The following is an 18,933-nucleotide window of genomic DNA, read 5'->3' on the forward strand; positions in this document are numbered from 1 at the left end:
TATGTCCATACAGGTTTTTAACAGGACGTATCAGCAATGTCTCAGAAACAGCTTTACAGAAAACAGAATACATTTTAAATGTTTTGTTTTAACTATAATAAACATAAAATTATTAATGATTTGACGTTTGGAAAATTGTTTGTCTTCAATTCTGCGTATTTTTGGTTTAATGTAGCTATTTTTTTTTCATAAAAATCTTTTTTTTGTGGAAAAAAGTTTTTTTTATTAATTCTGGTAGAAAAAGTGGACGTCCTCCATCCGAAAACCAGCTGATTGCTGGATTAAGCTTTCTTATGCTTGTTATAATCCTGCCGCAAGTTTTCGGTGATGAAAGTCAGTATAAGTGAGTGTACGACGAGTTGAGTGATGAGTTGAGACGAGTTCACAAAATCTCGTACTTCCGTTGTCAAAAGCTTGGCAAAGATCTTATCGGGATCTCAAAAAGCAAGGAACTTGCATTGTTGTCAGATCACAATCACACAGATCAAGCATACTAGCTGCCTTATCAAGACGCTTCTGGAACGATTGAAGAAGCTTAGCAGGATTATCGGTAGAGGCCAATTCCCTGATGGCTCGATTTTGCAAACAATTGAGTGGAGTTCGAGTCTTTGGTGCCCCAGCAGATGACGAACATACTCAATCATATACCTGATTCAGAAGGTACACGGTAGTAAAATGCAGCTATATGAAAGAAGGTTTTGGCAATGCATGAAAATACCCAGTTGTCCAGAACAAGATGATTTTGCTGTACTCATTTTTTTGGGCCCAAATTGCTCCACTAGATTTGCAATTCTTGAACATTTGCGGACATAACCTTAGCATTTGGTTCACCATCAATATTAAATGTGAGTAATTTCTTACTCGTCTTGCTTATAAGGATTTTTTTTTCTTTTTGTGTCGAAATCTTGTATTACGTTCGTTCAAGCTTCCGTCCTTAAAAGTTGAATTCTGAAATACAAAGGTAATAGAAAATGATGCTGGAACTTACATCAATCTCTACGGTGCACACGTTAGAAGAGCAGTCTTCACCTACCATGTGTTCAAGTTTATACCTGGACCTCATACCACATACATTGTCGTAAGCTACAAAAAAGAACAACATGTGATTGACCCCTAGAAGCGCAAGCAGTCGTTTACAGTAACGAATCCAAAACCGAGGTTTCAGTCCTATATCTATTTCCCCTGTAATAATCCTTGGATAATAATCCTGGATATTAAGCCTTGCTTGCTTTTCAATCTGGCCAATACACATAGTTCTTTTTAGTAGGGTCCGCATTTGTCAAAGCAACAAGTAAAATTACTGGGCATGACCCCATGATAATTGCAGAGAAGACCATTCAATTCAGACATTTGTTGGAGGCGTAAACAACAAATTTTAGTTGTTCTTTAAAAACTAGAGTTTCTCATTTTAAACTGATGTAAGTTTTTTTGGAGAGAAATGTTTATATTATGAAGATCTATTTCCATTGGAATCTTTTCTTAATCAGGTTGTTTGTAACTTTACAGGTTTGTCGGGAGCATTTGAGTCTTACTAGCATCAAAATATATAGCTCTTTTTCCACTCAAATTTTGATACACCAATCATACAACAAAGTTTTCATAGGTTACGTTATGAAAACCAGATCCTATTTCTTACTCAAAGAACAAAGAAAAACCCACCTAAAATCTCTGATAAAAATATTTTATGATGTCTTTAGGAAAACACGATTATGCTACCTGACAGGTGGTGCAATGGATGTAATTAAGGCAGACTTTTTGAATAATGAAAGAATTCTTCCATAAATAAAAAAACAAAAGATTTTAGCTCTCAAGAAAGAGGTCTGACCAAGAGGTTGGTATAAGACAAAAAATGGGGTGTTAATGTATTGTATTTTGTGGCGATTTCAAGAAATTTCAGCTCTTTACGTAGTATCATTGCGTGAAAAGACAGTGTTTATCTAGTCTTGGTTCTAGAGGCTAAATTGGATTGGATCCTTTATAATACTCTCGCGTAAAATTCCCCCGGACAAATCCATCCTCACTGAAAATTCTCCCCGGAAAATCTGGTGTGGACAATCCATCACGAAGAATTCTCTGTAATTTCATTTGAAAAAAAAAATTAATCTTTATTTAATTTCCGATCGTTTTTCGAACCATGCTGGAAATCCCCCCTTCTTATAAAGTCTACCCGGAATACCTCCACATGTAAAACTGAGTCGCCAAAGAAAAACTAGGGCAAATAAAAAGAATTCTGTATATGGATTCTGGCAAATCCCTCCTCCCCTGTAAGATTACTCCCCGAAAAATTTCCTCCCTACGAAAAATTTTCACCGTTAAAAATATCCTCGTCAGACCCCCCCCCCCCCCCCTCCGAGAAGGGTCTAGAAATTTCGCAATAATATATACTACATGTAAACAATGAGTACATTTTATACATTACAGTCCTTTCCCCCGGGGCTGTGGAAGTCGTAATATCCCCATAGTTATTGGCATAGTTATTGAACCTTTCAACTATGCTGAACAAAATGACTATAAAAGTTTTGCTCAGGTATCTTGGGGGGGGGGGGTAAAGGACCACCCTTGGGAGAGAAAAAACTTATTAACGCGAACCTGTGCAGTAGGGTTCCCTGATAGCTGAATCTGATGGTACAATTTTTACTAAAATAATTTGATTTTTTGGGGGTTTTTCCCCCTTTTACAAAAATCTCACAAGTTTTCTCAGGCCTGTAGATATTGATGGGTAACATTAAACTTAATGAATTTTATATATTTAGAATCAGCAGAAAACTTAATTCTTTTCATGTAGTAACTATTATCATAATTCCTTTGTGTACAGTTGTGGTCACTATTGGGCCGAGTTGCTCCTTAGTTACAGTTTGTTACCACGAATTGTTTGACTATTTTACACTTCTGAATAAATGCGCAACTGATACACAACAGTAATATTATGAAAAAAGTTGAACGGTTAGAACGAATTAAATCTCTTGAGAAGGGAGTGACGAAAAGTGGACTTTTTTTTTACTCCCTTCCCTTTTAAAGTTTCGTAAACACTGTTAAGTGCCTAAACATTTTACTACCTTCACCTTGAAAAATGATAACACACCTCCTTTGTGTTCGATTCAGTTTAGAAAATATTCTTAGTTTCTTCACTTCAAAGCTCTTTGATTGTCGCTTAAAATTCCAGTGCTTCCATCCAGTTTCATCCATATGTTTTTAATGTTTGGCTTTATTTCTATCAAGATCTTCGAGATCGAGAAGCAGATCAATCTCCAAGAAAAGTAGTAAGAAGAAGAAGAGTAAACGGTCAAGATCTAGAAGTAGACGTTCTCCATCTGAATCATCAACCAGGAGTAGCTTCACCAATAGGTATTGTAGCGTTTTAATTCTTATATACCTTCTTAATTTATGGATTCAGACATTCAGTGTCCATGATTGACACGTAACATTCTCCGAACTTTTCTACAGAAAAATTGTTTTATCATTGTTTGTGGTAATATAGACATGTTTTTTTAATTAATGTCCGTTTAATTGCAGACAACAGTAGTTCGCGTGTATACTGCAAAGAGTGCGTGCGTTGTGTACTAGCATGTCTCATGAACAACTGTGCTCAGTTTCAGATGTGTAGCTAACCTGTAGACTGTATGGTTCTGTTCTGTGCTTTCAAAATGTTTAAGAATATCACCTCGCCCGCTGCGTGTGAGATTCGCTCAGTGATACGGTTTTTGTCAATAAGGAACCTGTTTACTGCAGTAATTCATCGACAGCTTTGCGAAGTGTACGGTGATGCCGTTATGAGTGAAAGTAAAGTTGGTACACGAATTCAAAGACGGCAGTAATAATGTTCATGATGAGGTCAGCTCTGGTCGCCCTTCTTTGGTTACAGAAAATTTGGGGCTTTAGTTGAAGCGAGGTTTCGTTAGGACAGGTGCTTCGCGATAACAGGTCTATCGAACGAATTTGCTGAGGTTTCAAGGTCAGTGCTTTACAATATTGTTTCTGAAAACATACAGTTTAGAGAACTTTGCTCCCATTGGGTCCCTTACTTCCTAACAGAGGACCACTAAAACACAAGACTTGAGTGTGCGATGAAGTTCTTGACTTGTTATCACGAAGAATGTGACGGCTTCTTGAGTCGGATCGCAACTGGAGACGAAACATGGGTGTGACATATAATGCCAGAATCGAAGCAACAGAGCATGGAATGGAAAAAATTACAGACTGGGACACCGGGACACAAATAACGACCGGGACACGGGGAATGTTCGATTAGCAATCACCATCAACAAAGCTCAAGGGCAATCATTAGAATAATGAGGTATAGATCTGAATACGGATTGTTTTTCCCATGGACAACCGGGACAGAAGTGACGACCAGGACACAGGGAATATAAATGACGACCGGGACACTCAAAGAGAAATTACAGACCGGGACACAAATGACGACCGGGACACTGGGACACAGGGAATATAAATGACGACCGGGACACTCAAAGAGAAATACAGACTGGGGAACCGGGACACAAATGACGACCGGGACACAGGGAATATAAATGACGACCGGGACACAGGGACACAACTACAACGGGGACGCCGGGGGCACAGGGGGGGATATATAAATGACGACCGGGACACAGGGAATATTCGATTAGCAATCACCATCAACAAAGCTCAAGGGCAATCATTAGAATAATGAGGCATAGATCTGAATACGGATTGTTTTTCCCATGGACAACCGGGACACAAATGACGACCAGGACACAGGGAATATAAATGAAGACCGGGACACTCAAAGAGAAATTACAGACCGGGACACAAATGACAGTGCCCCCACCAACTAGGTGTTGGGGTGGTGCGAAGTGCCCCCACCAACTAGGTGTTGGGGTGGCGCTTCGCACCACCCCAACAGCTTTATGTATATATATATATATATATAGTATATATATATATATATATATATATATATATATATATATATATATATATATATATATATATATATATATATATATATATTTTATGCGCAACTTGTCCAGAAAATGGCACCAGGTTTCCTCAGGTAGTTTTTGCTTGTCCAGTCCTTGGCAGTGGATTGTCAATACTCGTCAATACACACTCGGTGCAGCAATGTCCTAAATGTATGGTTTCTTCAAAAACGTGCATCTACCAAAACAACTAAAAAGAATTCAATAAACCATATTTTTCTGTTTAATGAATTTAAACTTGCACAGGTGAAAGATGTAAGATTCAATCGGTTAAAATCATGATATCCAGCCAGAGGAGTAACTCAGGGGGAAAGGGGGGTTTAAGGTGGAGAGGGGGAAGCTCCAAGGTTTCGCCGCCGCATGTCAACACCTTGGAAATTTAGCTTGTGTGTCCATATTTGTCGCATACTGGACGGTTTTTTGACACATTCTTTAAATCCCTCCTCCAAATTTAAAACTCTTGCTCTATCCCTGAATCCAGTTTGCCTAGCATTGACTCGTTAGTGAGACACCATATCATATGAATGTGAAGTAAAATTTTCATATTAATATGTGAATGATTAAAATTCAAACGCCCGCTATTGAAATTTGGATTTCGAATAATCAATTTCAACAAATATCTTACGTTTCTTTCCATCAGATTTTTACGTATTTGCGTTTATGTAAATAAACCAGCTGCTTTGATTGATTATTTTTTTATTTGTCACTTCCACCAGTATCCACCATTTCGTTTATGTGTTTAGAAACTGCCTATGAGAAAAGGTAATGCAAATCAAACAACTCTTGTAAATGGCCTAACTTTTGGGATCCGCAGTGAACCATTGAGGCTGTTCTTTGGTACATCACTTTTGTAATTTTTCTGGAGGGAAATTAATCGGCAAATTATATAGGTATCGTTTCGGGACGCTACCGGTATATCGGTATCGGTATCGGACCCCAAAAATCCATATCGGTCGGGCCCTAATGCACAGATCAAAAGCGTTTATATAGACTTATCGATTAGCCAATTGCAGAAATCAGCAAAAGCTTTTTGATATTTGAGATCAATTCAGTTTTGAAATAAAAATATCAGGAAGGTAAAATTTATTTCCGAAAGACACTGCAAAAAACACTTATCATTTTTCCGAAAAATAAGGTCGATGGTATTCATTTCTTTTGTCAGGCATGAAAAAAATGACCTTAAAAAAATCGATAATGAAATATTTCATATATAAAATGTCAAATATAAGAATTAAAAGAATTCAGTAAAATATAGTATACATAAATAGCGCGACCAAAAACTAATAAAAGAAACTTAGCAAAATAAATGGTAAAAAGAAGAAGAAGGAAGGTTCACTCCTCCCTCCCTCACAATGTTCACTTATTTAATAATTAAATTATACAGAGGTCAGACTTTTTCTATATTCTTTCTGTGAAAAAATTATTGGGATAAAAATGGGATTTCTGTTGAGAGAGAACGAAGGAGGCACGCTGCAAGGGGCGGGGGAGAATAGCCAATTTGTTGGCTATTAGGGATTGAATAGCCAATATTTGGTGGGGATTGAATAGCCAATTTGTTCGAAGGCTGTGGTGAGAACTACTGACAATACGTAAAATTTTTTTTTTGTTTTTCCTCAAAATAATTAGGTATCTGGTCCGCAAGAAGAAAAGACATGGCGTTTAAATGACTAATATTTCAAAAATATTCAATGCCATTCTGCCTTCCATATGTAAACAAGGGGATAATACCGGGCTGTAATATTAGATAGGTACAACAAAGTTTACAATGTAAAGTTGGTAAAAGTACTCGTGTGACTATCGTTGGGAGCAACTACCGCTGGAGTTTAGTGAGTTTAATTTCTTTTTATTGACAATTAATATGTCGAGAAGGGAGGAGTTTGTTACGAGTGAGGGGAACACTTGGAAAAGAGCCAAAAAGTAGATGGACTCTATTGAAAATGTAAGTAATGGTAAGATTAGTGGAAATTCAGTTGTTACGGGGGGCATGGCTATTTACGCTTTGCTGGAGGTAAAAAAGTACCTTCAGTGTCTAGTAATATCGGGCTACAAATCAAACATTTTCTGTTTTCGATTAGCAGGATGAAGCCCTCGATTCCGGTTTTTCGCCTGTGACGGCGACCGTTGAATAATTAGATCTTGAATATTAGATCTACTCTTTAGATTCCGTTTTGGTGTGTTTTTTTTTCGCCCATTAAGACAAGCGTTTAATCAGGTTCTGGTTCAAAGAAGTGTTGGCCCTTCAAGAAATTGAATATAATCTACATGAATCACAGGTTTGGCTGTGATTAAATATGTGAAGCTCGAATTTGCCTGGGTATCGAAACATTTTCCTAGCTTTTGTTTCACTCTCACTCTCTCTCACTCCCTTTCTCACTCCCCCTCTCTCCATCCCCCTTCTCTTCCTTTCTTTTATAATCGTGAGTTGAATTATGAAACAGTTACTATCTATTTCTACTTCTTATTTCCCCTTTTTATTTACTGCAACTGATTGTCAAAACTCAACATCTGCCTATCACCATATGAAAAATGTTTTTCTAAAATTTACAGGAAAGTTGGCCATTGGTCGTAGTACAATGTTTTCAGTCCTACTGCAAATAAGTCGTCAGAGTCTCTCGACTATCTTTACCTAAAGGACTACCATCTCTCAAGGTAGGCTTTGTAGGTCTAAACAATTCTAAGAGTTTCTAGGATCTTTCCCTAGGACCCTTTTTAACCCATTCCCAGTATTATCAGTTGAACAGATTTCTTAAAAATAAAACGGAATTATTCAATGCCGAATTTGCACAAAATTTGATTATCATACGTCATTTAGGATGATAGAATTCTAATTTGGGCAATAAATACTAAATGGGCAACAAATAGGTGTACTAAGTACTAAAAAAGTACAAAATAGAGTAATTCATCCCTGATTTTTTTTTCAGTCATTTTCGCTGTATTATTTTACCCTTTTTCTATTTTAGACATGTGTCTCGTAGTTCGTCCCTGTCTAAGACGGATACAGTCAAAAAGGAAGTTAAAACTGCTGTTAGTGAAACTCACAGAGTTGAAAAGAAAGGTAATGTTTGATGATATTTACTGCTTAAACTAACTTTAATTTTGTAAAATTTCTTACCAATGAATTATACTTAATTAATGGCAATAAATTAATATAAATTATTGTTAATTAATTAATTACCAATTGATTATACTTAGGTAAAAACTCTGTATAATACTTACGGAGGCCACAGTACCACAATGATGCATTCGTTCCTAAATCTATGTTCAATTCCTTCTAAACTAACGGCTATTATAGACGATAATATTAAAGCTTCATTTGACTAAGTTAATTCATTTGGGGCTTCCTTGATCTGCTTACAGGGACTGTAGTCTTCCATTAACCGTTATGGAGGAGAGCCATTGGTTTTTTTTTTTTTTGGGGGGGGGGTTGAAGCCTCAAAAGTATAATTTTAGACCCAAATTTTCTAAATTTCATTAAGAGGTTATTAGGATAAATGTGAAAGTAGGGTGAGGGGGAGAATGTAATCGCTAATCTACTTTTATTCTGTGGGACATTTTTGGGCTCAGTCCGCAATAGGGGGGCTATGGGGAAACAAATTTTCTCAACGTGGAAATAATTATCCTAAAAAATACCCCCCCCCCTGAAAATATATTTTAATGAGCAGGCCTGCAGCTTTTCAGGGATGGTTGTCGTTCTCGATGAATAGTTACGCAAAAATAGAAATTGAACGTTCACGGCAGGAGCTGGAGGGGATAGCTTTCCTCATTAAATTTAGGAGAGCTCTGGATCCAGCCAATCGTTGTAAGAAATCAAGGAGGCACACTCGTGCCTCTATAAAGAGGCGACACACGACAATGTTAAGCGATCTTCGGTTCCAGTGGTCGCAGACGGATGGGGAGGGATGCATTTCGTAGCCCGAACTCCAACTAAGAAACCTGCAAAATTTCATCCCCCTCCAACTTTTCCTTCATGGGGAAAATATGGCCGAAAGTTTCGACCTGTCAACCCAAGCCCCCCTTTAACTTTGTCCGATCGGGCTGAAATTCACAAGTTAAGGTCCCCTAGGGCCCAGGAGCTTATCCGCGAAATTTCAGCTTGATCCGATAACTCCTTCCCTGTTTTCCAGAAACCACGCATAGCCACTTAAAATTCATTTACTTTTTTTTCTAGACGCCTACAGGTCACATCCGACATCGGATCTGGGTGTACGAAGACTCATTCGATGCGGAATTCTCCGAGTAATTTTCCTGGAAAGTTTCGTAGGAAAATCTTAACCCCCCGAAAGTTTCGACCCTCCAACCACCCCCCCCCCCACCCCTTTTAACGTTGTCCGATCGGGCTGAAATTCACAAGTTAAGGTCCCCTACGGCCCAGGAGCTTATCCGCGAAATTTCAGCTCGATCCGATAACTCCTTCCCTGTTTTCCAGAAACCACCCATTAGCTATTTAATTAACGGATTTCTCTCCATAAGAGCCCATGTTAATTTGAAATTTTTAAAAGCTATTGAGAAGTTATATTTACACACATGCAAGTTATCAGCTCAGTTGGTAGAGTGTGAGACTTTTAATCCTCGGGTCAAGGGTTCAAGTCCCTTACGGGCGGTTTTTTTTCATAACATCAAAAAAATTTTGATAACACCTGGACAGCTTATCATTTGAGAGATAACAGAATATTAGCTTCTTATGAGCAAAAGAAACATTTCGGTCATTCTATCTATTTTTTTTCTATTTTATACAATGATTTAAAAGCGGGGGGGGCGGCAGCCACCCAAGTTCCTCTCCTAATTCCTGTACGAGGAGTACAGGAATTATTAAATTACATCCACCATGGATTGTAGAAAAACGTACAGGAATTAGAAGAGGCAGTTGGGGGGGCTGCCGCCCCCCAAATTCCCAGCTTTTAAAGACTCTTTTGTACAGGTTTTTTTTTGGGGGGGGACTTCATTGTTACTAATTACTAGTTTCGGCGCAATGGTTCTCCTGTCCTCTTGTGTTTAACATTTTTCGAAGTTATTCCATTATTCATTCATTTCAATTTTTTGTTAATTAAAAGAGGGCCTTTCCGAAGCCAAGAGCTGGGGGTTAGCAAAAAAACAAAAAACCTGTACAAAAGAGTCTTTAAAAGCTGGGGGTTTGGGGGGCGGCAGCCCCCCAACTGCCTCTTCTAATTCCTGTACGTTTTAAGGTTCGACTTTGGGACGCAGCCTCTTTAACTCTTTAAGAAAACGAAGTTTTTTTCATATTATTTTAAGTAAAGAGTGATCCTCATAAAGAGAAGCCAAAATTGAGAAATTAAATTTTAATTTCAATATATGTATTAACAAAATTTACTTTTTATGTTGATTGTAAATATGAAAAATTCGTCAATTTCAGATTTACCTATCAAAAGTTATTAGTATAAAATGCTACAGAAAAAGGGTGCGATATTCACGAAGATTATGAAGTGAGGTTAAAAATGTCTGAAAAACATAGATCCATTACTATACTCAGAATACAAAATTTTTATTCGAATTGAAATTTAAATCACTAGTGCCCCTTATTTGTAATAAAAAAGACACACCACAGCGAAAGGCTGATTTCTGCAATTTAGTACTGAAAAAGAACCATTTGGTCCTAAACAAGGCCAAAGAGCATTTGAGATTCACAATTGGCTTTGTAATATTGAATAATGTTTTTATTTATTTTACTAATATAAATAAATGACATTTATTACATGCGTTATTATATTATGCTACATATATAACAATATGTTACGTTTGTATTTATAACTTATATTTATAAATTGAAATAAAACTTGTATTATATTTAAGTTTATGCTGGCCTGCGGAAAAATTTTACAGCCCCTAAAAAATTCTACTTGTTTTTCAATGCAGGTACTATACGGATACGGATACTTGCGACTTCATTACGAATATCTTGCGTTTTTCAGAGCAATCGGAGACAGCTCCTTGCCTTGTCAAAATATTACACAGAGATTCGTTCATTATTCACATGTACAATATTCTGGTAGCACTTCGAACTTTGATCGTGTTATTCATTCTATTCCACTGAAGTTACTGCTTGAGTCGGTACTTATCAAATAGTTTATGGTAACGAACTGTAGTAAGGAGCGACCCGGCTCAGTAGTAACCGAAACTCTAAAAACGGGAATTTTGATACCAATAGTTACATCAAAAAAATCCTATTTTATGCTGATTTTAAATAGATAAGTTTCATCAAAAGTTATGAGGGGTCGCTCGCATCAAAAACCCCCTTAAAAGTCATAGAATCTTAACAAAAATCACACCGTCAGGATCAGCGTTTCAGGGAACCCTACTTTAGAAGTTTCAAGCTCCTAGCTACAAAAATGTGGAATTTTGTATTTTTTGCCAGAAGACAGATCACGGATGCGTGTTTATTTATTATTTTTTGATGTTGTTGTTTTCTTTTGTGTTTTTTTTTTTCACAGGAATGATCATATCGAACCAGTGGTCCTAGAATGTCGCGAGAGCGCTTATTCTAAAGGAAATTAAAACGTCTAGTTCCCTTTTTAAGTGACCGAAAAATTGGAGGGCACCTAAGCCCCCTCCCACGCTCATTTTTTTTTGTTTTAAAAAGAAGAGTTGTGAGAAACAGTCAAACCTTAGCGTTAAGAGTGGGGCGTTGAGGAGGGGACAGTCCCTTTCATATACGGAATAATTTCTGTTTGTTTTAAGTTTTCATATCGCTCCTTGCTTGTAGTTAAAAAAACGTGTTGTTTTTTATTTAACCTACGATCAGGATCTTGTTTATTTACCGCTGCCATTGAAATAAAACCCAACCTTAACATATTTTGGCCTTCAAGAAAAAATTAGTGGTAAATTTTGAGCGATTGAAAGAGAGTAAATATTGTGCATTCAGAAATTGTGCAGTTTGACTTTCACCTTTACATTCTTCCTACAAAGATAACCTGGCTACAAAATACCATCCCAGACTATCTAGAAAGAATGTCAGTTGACCCCAAGAGAATATCACTGCAGCAACAGAAATATACGGCGGTTCCTTCATCCAGTTTTTCAACGGTTGATTTTCTTGCAAAAATTTTTCATGTCTTTCATTCTACTACGCTAGAATCGCCTCTTGAGTTGTTACATATCCACCATCAGGATCATGTTCACTTACAACTGCTATTTAAATAAAGCTAAAGACGCATTGTCCTTAAAGAAAAGCAATGGTATACCTTGAATAATTGGATGAGAGTAAATATTGTGCATCTAAAAATTGTGCAGTTTGACTTTCACCTTTACATTCTTCCTACAAAGATAACCTGGCTACAAAATACCATCCCAGACGAACTAGAAAGAATGTCAGTAGACCTCAAGAGAATATAACTGCGGCAACAGAAAGATATGGCGGTTCCTTCATCCAGTTTTTCAACGGTTGATTTTCTTGCAAAAATTTTTCAATGTCTTTCATTCTACTACGCTAGAATTGCCTCTTGAGTTGTTACATATCCACCATCAGGATCATGTTCACTTACAACTCCTATTTAAATAGAGCTAAAGACGCATTGTCCTTAAAGAAAACTTGGCGGAAAAACTAAAGCACAAGTCCTAGATACGTGATTGACATAACCAGAATGGATCCGTTCTCTTTGGGGGAGTTGAGGGGAGAGCTAATTCTGAAAAATTAGAACAAATTAGGTATTTTTAACTTACGAAGGAGTGATCGGATCTTAATGAAATTTCATATTTAGAAGGACCTGGGGGGGGACGGAAATCTTTGCAAAGGCTTAGAGTGGAATGATCGAGATGAAACTTGTCGGGAATAATAAGCACAAGTCCAAGATACGTGACTGGCATAACCGGACTGGATCTGCTCTCTTTGGGGGAGCTGGGGGGGGGGTGTAATTCGGAAAAATTAAAAAAAAATAGGTATTTGTAACTTACGAAAGGGTAATGAGATCTTAATGAAATTTGATCAAGTAGGCACACTCGTGCCTCTATAAAGAGGCGACACACGACAATGTTAAGCGATCTTCGGTTCCAGTGGTCGCAGACGGATGGGGAGGGATGCATTTCGTAGCCCGAGCTCCAACTAAGAAACCTGCAAAATTTCATCCCCCTCCAACTTTTTCTTCATGGGGAAAATCTGGCCGAAAGTTTCGACCTGTCAACCCAAGCCCCCCTTTAACGTTGTCCGATCGGGCTGAAATTCACAAGTTAACACCTGGACAGCTTATCATTTGAGAGATAACAGAATATTAGCTTCTTATGAGCAAAAGAAACATTTCGGTCATTCTATCTATTTTTTTTTCTATTTTATACAATGATTTAAAAGCGGGGGGGGGGGGTTCCTCTCCTAATTCCTGTACGAGGAGTACAGGAAATATTAAATTACATCCACCATGGATTGTAGAAAAACGTACAGAATTAATATGAAAAAAAATTAAACCTGTACAAAAGAGTCTTTAAAAGCGGGGGGTTTGCCTCTCCTAATAGTCTTCTTATAGTCCTAATTTTTTTCTATTTTATACAATGATTTAAAAGCGGGGGGGGGCGGCAGCCACCCAAGTTCCCCTCCTAATTCCTGTACGAGGAGTACAGGAATTATTAAATTACATCCACCATGGATCGTAGAAAAACGTACAGAAATAATATGAAAAAAACTTCGTTTTCTTAAAGAGTTAAAGAGGCTGCTTCCCAAAGTCGAACCTTAAAACGTACAGGAATTAGAAGAGGCAGTTGGGGGGCTGCCGCCCCCCAAACCCCCAGCTTTTAAAGACTCTTTTGTACAGGTTTTTTGTTTTTTTGCTAACCCCCCGCTCTTGGCTTCGGAAAGGCCCTCTTTTAATTAACAAAAAATTGAAATGAATGAATAATGGAATAACTTCGAAAAATGTTAAACACAAGAGGACAGGAGAACCATTGCGCCGAAACTAGTAAATAGTAACAATGAAGTCCCCCCACAAAAAAAACCTGTACAAAAGAGTCTTTAAAAGCTGGGGGTTTGGGGGGCGGCAGCCCCCCAACTGCCTCTTCTAATTCCTGTACGTTTTAAGGTTCGACTTTGGGACGCAGCCTCTTTAACTCTTTAAGAAAACGAAGTTTTTTTCATATTATATTTAGAAAGATGTTGTGCTTGAGAGCTTGGAATGCGTGAAAATTGAGGTATCTTTATCTTACGAATGGTTTATCGGATCTTAATGAAACTGGATATATACTAAGATATTATGTCTCAAATGCTCTATTTTCAATTTGAATCGGACCCGGGGACATAGGGGGTTGGAGGGGGGAAACAGAAATACTGGAAATCGGAAATCTTGGAAAACGCGTAGAGTGGAGAGATCGGGATCTAATGAATTGTGATATTTAGAAGGACCTTGTGTCTCAGAGCTCTTATTTTAAATCCCGACCGGCATTAAGCCTCTGATTTTCCTTTTAAATCAATCTATTGATTATTAGAATTTTACTAGAGCTCATGCCATATGAACTCGTGGCTCTTCCAACTTCGTCACAAGTGCCATATGAGCTCTAAGCTCTTGTTTAACTCTGTTAAACTCAAAATTGTAAACATTAAGGAAAAAATATCAGTTTATGTATATTATATGACTGTCATCCCTCAAACATTTAGCCAGTAGAAAATGTGTCGTTTAAAATTTAGATCTCTTATTTCATGCTCCTTTTCATAATAGGAGTCATTACCCAGTAATTCAGTCCTATACAGTCCTAAAAGGTATTTTCTAGTCATTTATAAGTGTTAAGTTTCAACAAGAGTGATGCATGACTAAATAGCCTACGTAGAAAATGTATGATTTAAGCTATATATTTTCACATTGGGGAGGGTAGGGTAAAGTAAGATACGTTCATATTATGTTGACCACGGGCTGAAAATTCTGCAATGAAAACTAGTAGATTATTTGTCTCAAGTATTATTTGTGCGTCAAAAAGCGAAAAGTACTTTTAAAAACAGCAACTTTGGATTTCCTTCGTTTTTGATAATTTTGGAAAGCTGTTTTAATGAGAACCTACTCTTGTGATTGATAGAATTTGCTCCCAGTGTCAACAATCATTATACCGACATATTGGAACAGTGTACGGTCTTATTTAGCTGTCCACTATTTTAAAGATATCAATTTTTAGCCTCATTTGAAGAAAATTTGGCGCGGTCACGAGCCATTGAGGCAATAGAATCTGAAGAGTTTAATTTGTCTTCGTTTTCTTCTTCACGAGAGGCAAAAAAAGAACCAAGTGAAGACTCGGGTCTGTTCAACTTTGGAACACAGGCAGAAAAAACGATGATGGGCAACAGTTTTGCGTCAAAAATTAATAATCTGAATAAGGAAGAACTCATGCATTCAAGTGTAAGTTCAACCACTTCTTTAAAAAAAACATACCCATGCAATGATAGCTTCGAAAGTGTTTGAGTCTGAGAGGGGGGAGGATCATTTTATTCTTTCAAGAAGGATGGGGTTGGAAATACATAAATGGTGGACTTTTACGCAAATAATTGTCTAATTTTATTGGGGGGGGGGGGCTTTTGACGTCATATTTAGGGCTAAACCCCTCCAATTTTATGTGTAATTGACTGATGAGAGAGGGTCATGGAACAATCGTAGCCTAAAGACGTATTTTTTTAGGGTTTCAGACCCTCCCATAAATACTCGAGCATCTTCCCTTTTTAAATTTGGCCTTGTGTACCTGTAATAGCTATAGTTTAATGGTATAGGGATCAGAAAACTGAACGACTTTCAAAATATCATGCTGAAAATGGTTTCAATTTCCTGTTTTAGGGAATCTATCTAGAATAAAAGGTAACGACGATGCTCAGGTTTTACATTTTAAATTTTGTTTTCTAAAGTCTAATAGGAGGAAGGGGCATAAGACTAGGTAGTTAATAAGACTAGTTAGACTAGCCACGTCGAATTTAGGGCAAAACCCCTCCGATTGTATGTATAATTGACTGATGAGAGGGTCATGGAACAATTCCGGCCTAAATACATATTTTTTTAGGGTTACAGCCCCTCCTATAATCACTCTCAAACACCTTCCCATTTTGAGTTTGGCCTTGTGTACCTGTAATAGCTATAGTTAAATAGTATAGTGACCAGAAAACTGAATGAATTTCAAAGTCTCGTGCTGAAAATGATTTCAGTTTGCTGTTTCAGGGAATCTATCTAGAATAAAAGGCAACGACGGTGCTCAGGTTTTGAATTTTATATTTCGTTTTCTAAAGTCTAATAGGAGGAAGGGGCATAAGACTAGTTAGTTAATAATAGCAAAATTGAGTTGAAACTTGTGCATAACAATAAAACTCACGTTCATTTTGTGACTAAGGCTTAAGCTTTATGAGCTTGACTGGAACCTGTTTGTATGTAAGCCGTTAAACATGTAATAATAAAATTAATCAATAAAAGATTAATGATAAAAGTATTGTGAAGATTTGTTCAATCGAGTCCATAAAGTTATTATTAAGTACAGTTCTTCTGAATCTAAAAAGTAGAAGAAGAGAGAAATTATTTGCCCAAAGTAGACCCATCTACTCTCAGTTCATCAAAGTTTGTGCTGCTAAAAATATGATTGTGAACACATGTATATCAATTCCTGTATTTTGCCAACTTTTGCCTATCGCAAACGTACAAACTTAGATTTGCCAACATGTTTCAGATTTTACTTTTAGGATTCCTTAAGTACGTATTTTGTCGTCAAAATTTGTTGTTTAAAAAGAATTGGGAAAAAATAAATTTTGAGCAAAATGTAATATAAACTACGTGGGTATTTATGGGTATTTTGGAGTTTAACTACCTAGTTAATTAAAGTATTTTATCCTGTGATAGTGAATCGATTAAAAGATTCAATCAAATTGCCCTCGGAAGCAAATTATTTGTGAGTGACCAAAAATTTTCGTATTTCATTGTGTTAATTGTCGTATATTTTAATTTTTGGAGCAGTATTTATTTTTAATTACCAATGGGATTTCTAACTCTCGAAATCCAGGAATAAAAAAAAGTTTCAGATTTCCTTTCAAGGAATTCACTTAAAGAAAATGTCTGATATTGGCGACAATTCATGTACAAAGCCTAAAGTTTCTGGCAATTTATAGAAATGAAAAAAAAAGATCAAATCCTTAACATACATATATTTTTATGATTAAATTTACCTTGTTTTTAGTGGTTTTTAGTAGTATTCATTTTTAATTACCAATTGGATTTCTAACTTTCAAAATCTGGGAACGAAAAATTGTTTCAGTTTTCCTTTTAAGATCTGAAAAAAAAAATTAAAGAAAGTGTCTGATATTGTCGAGAATTCATATACAGAGCCTAAAGTTTCTGGCAATTTATAGAATTGTTAAAAGAAAAGATCAAATCCTCGACACTGCATATGTTTTTATGATTAAATTTACCTTATTTTCTAATTCTTATTATATGGGGAGACAAATATAAGTTCAACTGATTTGTCTAAATCAATCTTTTGTGTTGAGGTAAAAGATTACGCGAGAATTGGGGACTAAGGAAATATTTTATCATATATCCGTTTATTTTAAAATGTTATAACTAAAAAAAAAAAAAGGAAGAATGGATGGTCGTTCCAAGAATGTTCGCTTCTAGAGTTCTCCAACTGATATTTTGACTTTGATAATTGAATATAGTCTACAACTAAGAGACGGGTAAAAAGAAGAGAAAGATACACTTTTTTAAAAGTTTGTCATTTCATGTCATGTCATGTCAATTTTGTCGTGTCAAAAGTTTGCAAAAGAAAAAGAACATAAGAATGGCTTGTCATAAAAAAAAATTGATTCTTGAATTCGCTTTTCGTAAACTTGGCCTTGATTTAATTTTTGATTATATGTCTTTCTGTATTCGCCTAAGAGACAAACAGAAAGAAAAAAATATACGCTAATTTAAAAGTTTATGATTCTTTCTGTCTTGTTAGTGATTTCATGTCATATTAAGGTTTGCCCTATCAACATTTTTTTATGTAAAAAAAAAAAAAAAATGGTTTGTCATGGACAAAAAAATACGGACTCTTTGAGTTCTCCTAGTATTCAATTTAACCTTGTTTTAACCCGTAGATTGACCTGATTTTGACCTATGGATCCTATGACTATTCCTATAAAATTTGACGTGGTTTCGACGTATAGATCTTAATGGCTATCCTCGTTGCAAAATAATATTTGCAGGTATGAATATAAATATTGAAATGAGTGGGAAGCAATAGGCTTGAGATTACCATTGCAGGACGTCGACTTTTGTTGATAGAATAACATCGCCTAGCACAGAAAACTATGTACTGGCCAAGATGGGCTCCCAGGGTTGTGGAAGGCCACAACTCAACAGGAGGTCCTAGGGACTTCTAAGAAAATATTATCTGTACGATTTTAAGTCATTGTAAACTTTTTGTATAGACATGAATAGAAGTTCTAGGCCCTGAACTGCACTGCAGGAAGCGATTGCTTTTCTTGAGCCCATAAGAATTTAAATTATTAGATTAATATGAAAGTTACAATTTTGAAAGTTAAGACTAAACAGAGCTATCGTATTGATATTTTAATGGACGATTTTGAATAAGGCATGTTTCAGAAACTAATCTTTCAGGGTTAGGAAACATGAAATTAGATGATATAGATGATTTATTCGGGTGAAAGTTCCCAAATCTTGGTTAGATTAGAAAGGTATTAATAATAGAATTCTAGGTTGCCCATTTTTTGACCAGAGTGCAAGGTATCAGTCATAAAGGTATATGCCCCTGCAGAACCAACTGGCGTAGACAGTAATGACTGAGATGAATTTTGTATGTAGTTACATGAAAAATATTCAGAATTCAAGGTACAAATATAGTTTTGTCATTAGTGGATTTTAATGCCCATGTTGATATGAAATAGGAATAGATGGTTTCCTACGTTAGGTAAATTTGGTGAAGGAAAGAAAAATAGTGTCGGTTTCTGAAATTTTGTAGGTATGATTATCTAGTTATAACCAATAAGGTATTTAGTAATGAAATGGTGATAATGGTGGGC

General features: G+C 36.4%; 1 protein-coding gene across 1 annotated transcript in view; it reads left to right on the forward strand.

The window, feature by feature from the left end:
• The window catches only part of LOC136026957 (serine/Arginine-related protein 53-like), a 37,536-nt gene that overhangs the window by 17,286 nt on the left and 1,317 nt on the right, over positions 1 to 18,933 (forward strand). Inside the window, exons 3-5 of the mRNA XM_065703815.1 lie at positions 3,220 to 3,345; positions 7,922 to 8,016; positions 15,060 to 15,280. Of these exons, the coding sequence (XP_065559887.1) occupies positions 3,220 to 3,345; positions 7,922 to 8,016; positions 15,060 to 15,280 (442 nt within the window). The remainder of the gene's footprint in view (positions 1 to 3,219; positions 3,346 to 7,921; positions 8,017 to 15,059; positions 15,281 to 18,933) is intronic.

The sequence above is a fragment of the Artemia franciscana genome, chromosome 5 (assembly GCF_032884065.1).
Source record: "Artemia franciscana chromosome 5, ASM3288406v1, whole genome shotgun sequence".
Lineage (NCBI taxonomy): Eukaryota > Metazoa > Arthropoda > Branchiopoda > Anostraca > Artemiidae > Artemia > Artemia franciscana.